Genomic DNA, 8731 nt, shown 5'->3' with positions numbered 1-8731 from the left:
TGACCCCTGGAGGTCAAAAAGTGGTGTTTTAGCCCTGCAGACCTAACTTTAGGCCCTTTGCACGAGCCTAAGGGCTTCCGATGGTTCAAAATCGACCCTGCAGCTAGTCTTAGGATACCTTGAAGTACAATAATCCATGTCGACTTTTAAGATCCCAGATTTTCACTCCACCCTACCGTTACATCCCTTTCTCGAGTCTTTGGGGCAAGCTCAAAGACGACGGGTTTAAGCGGACCGAAGACCCGAAGGCCCGCTACATCGTTCGATCATGTTCTTCAGCAAATCACGTGACCATCACCGCCGGCAGGCCAAGCAGGCCCGGCCTCTGCCGAACGGAGTTGCCGGCGGAGCGAAGCGGAGCTGGCAACTCCGTTCGGCGGAAGGGCGGGCCTACTTGTTTCTCTTCACTTCTGACTTCTGGACCCGGGATTCATTGAAATAACCCTCCTAGTCGACGCGGCTGTCCTTGGCGACCTACGGGTCGTTCCACCCGTCGCTGTCCGGGAAGGATACGAAGCTGGGACGCATCCAGCACATGATTGTCCTGCGCGCGCAGAGGCCCCTGTTCCTTACAGCGGGCCGCTTCACGAACCTCACGCTGAAACTGTTCCAGGACGTGAGTGATAAAGCCTTTAGAATGCGCAGAGGAGCGAGGGGTCGATCGCTCATAGTTGTGCATCGAATATATGGAATATTTTGGGAATATGATGGTCTTGCAATATCTTGAAAAAAATTGATGGGAAATCTCTAATACTTGAAGAATATCTGGAATACTCTTAGAATTTTTGTTGAATATTTTTCAGTGTGTACATGGGATATCCAAATGGTCCACCCCTCGCAGATAAACGTTTCGTCGTTGATGTTGTGTTTTGGACGATACGGTTTTCTGGGAGCGGCGCATCTTATTCCGCAAACAAAACACCGACCCGCACTTGCCTTCCTTTCGCAGATCATGCGACGGTCTTACTCGCTCTACTCCACGGTTATCAACATGAGATAGACGACGACATGCACCGCGGCAGGGGGGCGGTGGCAGGCCCACTCCGATTTCTTCTTTCTGTCTGGGCTTGTAGACAATTTATTTTTAGCAGATGATACCTTAAAAACCCTTGGACTAAATACAAAGAGTATATAAGTAACTTTAAGGTGTCAGCTAGCTTTTACTCTCAAAACGGTAAGAGAATCGAGCGGAGACTAGAAAACAATATCTGTAGCGCTGGCGGCGGTAACCCAGTGGGCTATTGGACCCCTTTTCGTGCTCATAAATCGGATTTTTCAATGTCATAATTTAAAGTTCCGGATGATGGATTCTTGTTTGGAAAGGTGTAAAGTATTACAGGGAATTCTAGATTTGGCTGAACCCGCCGTCTTTGACCATAGTACAGGCATCGAAAGGCGAAAAACGGGGTAAAAACATCGGCAGTTGCAAATTTTTCATTTAATATTTTCTACATGTTAATGTAAACTATCGGGGCATTCCCCGTTTCTTTTCCAAAAAGGAAGCAACTTAAGAGGAAAATTACGACATGAATTTTTTTAAGACATTTTAATTTCATAGAAAGTTGAAGTTTTGATTCGAGATTCCGCAACATTCCACGGTGTTTCTGGCAAAAACTTATACTTTTATATGTCCTGTAATTGGCCGCACCTAAATCTCGTCCGCGTTTTTCCGCCAATTTGAGATAAAAATAGTTAAAGACATTAAATGCACAAAAAATTGACCAAAACGTTGATATGCGGCGCATGTCGTAATTTTCCTCATAAGTTGCTTCCTTTTGGAGAAGAAACCGGTTGTCGAAGTCCCTGATAGTTCAAATTAAGGGGGCAGACCTGTGAAACGCAAGGGTTTGGTAAAATAGGAAGTACAAGAAAACGAAGATTCGTAGCGCTTTAGAAAGAGCAAGGATTAAGCTACGTTTTGATGTATACAACGTCTGCTTGCTTCTCCTGGAACATGCTCTTCTTTGTCTCGAAGTGGAGGGTTACGGGCCTTTACCGTGTGCAGGATTGCGCGACAACGGATGGACCTACAGCAACGACAAAAATGCTTATTCACTCTTAAAAGGTGTAGCCTTCGTTTGACGAGAGCGATTTTGAAATTTTTGTTTTTAAGTGTGTGAAAAAAATTCCCAAAGTTTGGGTGCCTAAAATTTGGGTAAATATTGGGTACTTTATCCCCTATTTCGGTACTTTAGAAATGAGATATCAAAAACGCTCACGTCAAACGAAAGGTACATATCTAGGCTACAACCAGGCGAAGTGGCTAGGCTGTAGCTCAAAAACTGTGGCCTGGAGGCTGCACACGGTAACGCAAGACAGAAGTGGGAGAAAAAACGCGTTTAAAGTTTTCAGTATCGATGTGCAACGACGAGCCAAAAGCCGGGGCAACTTTCTGTACCGGTTCTAAAATATTCCGGGGGCCTAGAAGACTCCTTCCTCGTCCTGTGTCCTGTCCTAAACGGCTAGGCGAGTCCTAGCGGTCCAGCCACCCGGCCGCCCGCAGCACGTTTTGGGCTCTCCTGGGAGCAATTTTTCAAATTTCGACGTCCGCTTTTCGTCATTAGAAAGAGGAAAGATCAAAGAATTTTTTGAAGCAACAAAAAGAGTGAATTTTTAAAAGGATTTTTGCAGGTCTGCCCCCTTAACTGACATTAACATCTAGAAAATAATAAATGAAAAATTTACCACTACCGATGTTTTTACCCCGTTTTTCGCCTTTCGATGCCTGTACTGGTCGAACACGGCAGGTTGAGCCAAATCTAAAATTCCCTGTCATACTTTTACCCTTTTCCAAACAACCCGCGTGGAAGGATGTGTATTAAGACTGTAGTTAAAACTGTAGACATCGAACTGCAGTTGCGATATACTATCTGAAACTATAGGTTAACTGTAGTCATTGTGCATTTCTTAACTCTTAATTGTTCTGTAATTCCATTTATATAATGACAGCAGTCACACTGCTTTTACATTCACAATGTTGGCTGCATTGCGCTCTACAAGTTAAAACTGTAGTTATAAGTACAGTCTTTGAACAGATATTTGAGTCTTACGAATGAATTTCATTTTCGTGTTACAATCTGCGCTTAAACACAATTTTCAAGTATAAAACTGCCATACTTTAGATTTTAATACTGCTGCAATTCATCAAAGCAGTTATTTTTTCAGTTATATTTCAATCAGACTGTTGTTATCTTAGACTGAAACACTCTAAACTGGTTGGCGTCTTTTAACGCCAAAGAATTGGCGTTCTGTGATAACGCCAGAAGTTGGCGTTCAAAGACGCCAAGATTTGGCGTTCGAAGGAGAAGAACGCCAATATTTGGCGTTAAAAGACGCCAATACTTGGCGTTTTTCGGAAAAGAACGCCAATATTTGGCGTTCTTTAAAGGACGCCAATAATTTGGCGTTAAATGACGCCAACCATTTTACAGTGAAACCGCAAATATAGTTAACAGTGTCGAACTGTGCATATGTTGCACTTAAAATATAAGTAGACTTTATGTGACAACGTACACTCAGAACGTCTTTTTACCGACAGTACTCCCTCGTTTGCTTCCCCTGTGCGATGAGTTTGTCGATCCCTTGGTCGGTGGGGTTTTACGTCGCCTAGCCTAGGCGCGCCCTTCCGACGGTGGTTCCTCCGTATGCGTACAGCAGAAATATGTCCCGTAGCGGGGTCGCTACCCAAGTACCTCACCCTAACGCCAACAAAATTTCTGTTTCCCGGTTAAGAATCGCTTTACTAGAGTCGAAGTTCTGTTATTCGTGATATCAACCAGGGAAGAGGACGTTATAATTATAAACGGGTTTATTCGCGCAAAAAAAAAAAAAACGGCCAAGGCTAGGGAACCCCAAACTGCCATAGTTGAATTACAGAGAAACTGTAGTTAAACTATAATTAGACAAGTAGGCCGACGGGCCGGGACCCTTGGCATGACACCCGGTTACTGCGGCACCAGAGCTATCGTGTCGCAGTGGCTCAGTGGTCAGCGTACCGGGCTCCCAACTCAGAAGTCCAAGGTTCAACACCCGTCAACATCCGAGGTAAACCCAATTTAATAACTATGAGGTAATAACTGAAATGATACAATATGAGGTAAATAACTGAATAGGGGGGGAGAAAGAAAGACCCAGAGAGGGAAAAAGATGTTTTTAACACTATGATTTTGAATCATTTGACACTTAAGTTTAATTATAGTCCGAAACACAGACAACTTGTAGATCAAACTATGTTTAGATCTGTAGATAGAGTGCGCGAAAACTGCAGTTAAAGTGAGGAGTGTTCCAAATCTTTACACATTTTTTTTAGATTGACTGCAGTGAAACTGCAGTTGACTGTCATTTAACTATAGTTTTCTATTAAATAACTACACTTAAACTGCATAATGCCAGATGCAGTTCGTATGCACTTTTATTGTACTTGTAAATTACATTTGTGTTTGTAAAATACCAACATTACTTCAGTACAAATACTATGCTCACACTAAGGTTCTATCAAAAGTTCAGCTGCAGTCCACAAGTGTATTTCAAACTGTGAATCTTTCCACGCGGGAAGAATTCGCTATCCGGAACTTTTAATAACGACATTGAAAAATCCGATTTATGAGCACGAAAAGGGGTCCAATCGCCCACTGTGCTCCGGTTGCGGACGGTCGTCCGCTGTTGTAAAAGCAAAATGTTGTTGATGTGGCCGAAAAAGCAGGAATTTAAATGTGTGATGATACTTTGAAATGCGAGACGGGAGCAATGTCTCGCGGACTAGTTTTGCCTATACAACTCCCGAATAATTTGACATCAGAATCGACTAATTTAAACTTGCTTTCGTGCGTGGAATATCAGGATATCAGGATCGTAGAAGGAGATAACACAGGTTTCAAATACAAATATATAATTAAAATAAATCCTTACAATTACAGACAGCAGCAGCCACGTGAGTCCAGGCCAGGTCCTAGGGGTGTCTTCTTGTTGCTAACTTCCTACTTTACTGCTCGATGATATCTGACTAACTACTACAACTGACTCGGCCGTCCGCTCCGGCCCAGGGCCCGGAGGCCCCGCGCGGCGGGCCGCCCGGCGGCTGCCCGCCCGTCACCCTCGGCAGGTGACCGAAGTGACCCTTCGGCTTCCCGGCCGACACGCGCGCTATGCGCAAAAATACGAAAAGTTACCAGCTTCGCGTTGACACCGCAGTTAGGCGGGAGATTCAAAATTTACAAATTAAAACTTTACTTTAGCTGTTGTTGGTTTCACAACATTCCTCCCCCCTCTAACAAGTTTTGCCCTCAAAACTTTACGCGCAGAAGCTGATAACCTTTGGTCTTACAAATAAATTTACTGAATTTAAGAAACTATACAAAGTTCAAACTACAAATTGAAATTAAAAGGACGGAATGTTTTTAAGAAATCTAAAGACAAAATAATCAAAATTTCTACCCTAACTCAAAATTAACATTTCCTAACTGGACCTGGACTCATTTGTGACTGCTGAAAACGAATACAAATTAATACATTTTAATTTCAAACAGCATTTCAAAACACTCACGTTCAAAAATGTATTTCAAAACCACAAAACACACTTCTACTTTCACTCTAAAATCTAAATCACATGGCATACAACAAAACAAATCCCTTTCATTGATTTATTTTCTTCAAAACTTATAAACCAAAACTTTACGGATTCTACCAAACAAGTTGGCATAGCATACAAGGAAACCTCTCTTGACAACGGAAAACTTTCACTAAAACAGCGGAGACAATACCTAAATCTTTAAACTCTTCTCACTATCACTGCATAACGTTTCACATGGCTAGCTAAACCGAAACTAACTCTCTTTACAACGCTCAACTAAGAGAACCATAAACAAAGCCTATACTGCAAAGTTGGAACAAGTTAACTAGAATGAAATTACTGCAATTCATAATTTAAAAAAAAAATGAAACACTAAATTTTGAACTTGAAAAGATGACTGAACATAATCACAATGAAATGAAAACTTCAGAAAGCTAACCGAATAAAACAAACAGACTCAAAACTTGAGTTCTAAACACCTTCAACATAAATTCAAATAATTTCATTTGTACTTCAAACCAAGTCTGAAAACAGACTTCTTACCAGTTTGCTCGGGCCCGTCGGCCCGACCACCCTGCCGCACCCGTGACGTCACACAAGCCACACTGCTGACCGGCATCGCTCTTGCTTGCGACGCCCTGCTCGCTCCGGTCCTTGTCCAAGCCTCCGTGGCGCTCCCCCGCGCCCTGAGCCCTGAGCCGTACGTGCCGTCATGGTGCCGTCCTGGTCTCGCTGCCTGAGACCCGGCTCCTCTTCTTGTCCTTGCGGCGGGCCGTCCGGACTGGACTGCCGCGCCCTGGCTGCCTCGCTGGGCCCCGCGGACTCGCCGCGCTCGGGTGAGTGTCGACGAGCTCCCTCGCTGTGGGGCCGGAGCGGTGGGCAAGGGTTGGCCGCACGCTTTGCTGCTGCTGGCCTCGGCTCGGCTCGGGCTAGGCTGACTCGTGGGGCGCTCACTCGCTGTGGACCTCTGCTCGAGCACTCGCTGAACTCAGGCCTCGTGTGTGCACGTCACCGGGCGGACAGAACAGCCAGACCGCCGTTCCTCCGCTAAACTGTCGAACAATCAAAACAAATTAGTGACTTTAAAAACAGAAACAAACAATAAAATACTTCAATAATTCCAAAAATCTTTCCAATAACTAAATCTGTTGTTACCAAATTAATGTTAAGATGATACACATACAAACCAGACACAATTAAACACATTTGTCTCCCTGCATACCAACATTTCCTTGCTGCTTACATGCCAACTCAACTCCGCATCAAAGTTTCGACTAAATCCTTCGATTACATTTCCTCACAAATGCAATCCAATACCAAATGCCATAAACTAGTTACTCAGTATTAAAATAGATGTTAACCTTTTCAATCAAAACATTTAATCTATAATACCGAATGATCTTCAAACAAAATTTAGCATCTTGTCTCTATTCTCAAAACAGAACTTTAACGTTAACATTCCAAAATGGAAACAGCGTTGAATCCAAATCAATTACTTTACTTAAAACTATTACAAATCTTACCAAAGATTTCTGTGTGAAACCTCAAAATAATTCACTAGCAAAGTTATCACAAATTTCATTCTTGAACCAAATAAAATTTTCAACTTTTCCCTAATGCGATTGGCCAATCTTAATAAACTTAACTGGATTCTATTTTTTTTTTAACTCTATCTGACATACTGCTTTACTATGCCGGGGACAGGCTTCTCAAAAGAAATTACTAAAAACCAACAGAATTCCAAAGGATACGAGAAAACAAAATCAAAAATATGCTTTCTCTTGAATAATTATTCCACTTTACTCAAATTACACAGTTCTTTACTCAAAACTGACCTACTAAATGCCATGTCCCCACGCATTGAATACTTAAAACCTTTTAAACCAGAAAACTAAGCTGAAATAGAAAAACATTCTCATTAATGTAATTTCAACACTTGCTGCCAGAAATTCCAAAACTGCCTGCAACAGATAACAACTATTAGTAACAGAGCAAAACACTTTCTTATAAATACTTCAAAATTAGAATTCCTTAAATGAGGTGCGATGACTCATGCATCGCTCCCTCCCCACTCTAAAAATTTAACTTCAGTCCACTGAACGGCCCTAACCCTTCAGCCAGGCTGGCCTGGCTGTGCAGGTTTTCCTGGATGTCGTCCATCGCGCCCTCCTGCGCGGGTGACGTCATATGTCTTAGCATGATGATGGCCTGTAGCATTATTATGTTGAATCCCTTTCTTGAAAGTTCTAACTCCCCAGAGTGTACTTCATACCGATTTTTGAGACGGTTTAAAATCCTTGCACACTCAGTCAACTCGACCTGATCTGCACCAAAATTTACTATCTGACTAAACCGCAGGCATGGTCTTGAAAAAACCATGTCCAATTGTTTTCGCCATTCACTGAACCATCTTTCCTCTTTCCTGAAATCGGAAATAAGAGCATTCAGGTCATCCATTGACACTCCTGCATTCTTAAGAAAAGGGTTGATCCCTGCATAAGGCTCACTCAATCTACGCCACACGCTCTGAGCCTCAACCGATTGTGCGGATGACAAAACGCTGCCTGCCAGGCAATGTTCAAAATCTTTTATTGCGCACCTTTTTCGATCTTCAACGCCTAACATCTTTTGCAAATACTCCCGGTAAAGCTGTTCCCGGTCCAGCACACCCGCGGACGCCAGCCGCAGAGCATACTGCTTGTCTAGGAACTCTCTTTCCTTCGCCAGACTAGCCTCAACTTTGTAAAACCATTCTATTTCCTCATCCACCGCGTTGATAAGCTCGAACAATGCTGCACTTGGACTGATGTACACCACCTGAGCCTCGCGCTCCTCCGGCACCCCCGACGCGCCTGGGCTGCCTCCTCCCGCCGGGAGGGCAGGCAACCCCTCGCTCGCCGCTGCTACCTCGGCACTCCCCGGGGTCGCCGGCACGGCGCTGCGCCCTGGCTGCACCAAGCAGCCTCCCGCGCCTCTCGCGCCCCCGACGCCTCCGTCGGTCGGTCCCCGCTGGACCTCGCAGCACGAGCACGCGCTCCCACAAGAAGTTTCCCTCCGCGGTGCGCCGCTGCTGCCCCTCACTACGCCTGTGCTGTCCGCGTCCTTCCAGCTAGCCCCCTGGCCAGCGAGGACGCCATGCACGTCCTGACCCGCACCGCTACC

General features: G+C 44.2%; 1 protein-coding gene across 4 annotated transcripts in view; it reads left to right on the top strand.

Moving 5' to 3' along the window:
* The window catches only part of LOC127750727 (uncharacterized), a 26633-nt gene extending 25503 nt beyond the window's left edge, over positions 1-1130 (top strand). For 3 of the 4 annotated variants that reach the window (XM_052273096.1, XM_052273094.1, XM_052273092.1), the window contains one exon: positions 452-900. In XM_052273096.1, the coding sequence (XP_052129056.1) occupies positions 452-727 (276 nt within the window). In that variant the 3' untranslated portion in view covers positions 728-900. Of the gene's footprint in view, positions 1-451; positions 901-949 lie in introns of those variants that run through there. The other variant, XM_052273093.1, reaches the window with a different exon arrangement.
* The last annotated feature ends 7601 nt before the right edge of the window (positions 1131-8731 follow it).

This window comes from Frankliniella occidentalis, unplaced genomic scaffold, assembly GCF_000697945.3.
Source record: "Frankliniella occidentalis isolate FOCC.00 unplaced genomic scaffold, Focc_3.1 Scaffold246, whole genome shotgun sequence".
Taxonomy (NCBI): Eukaryota; Metazoa; Arthropoda; class Insecta; order Thysanoptera; family Thripidae; genus Frankliniella; species Frankliniella occidentalis.
This window is presented reverse-complemented; position numbering and strand designations above follow the sequence as displayed.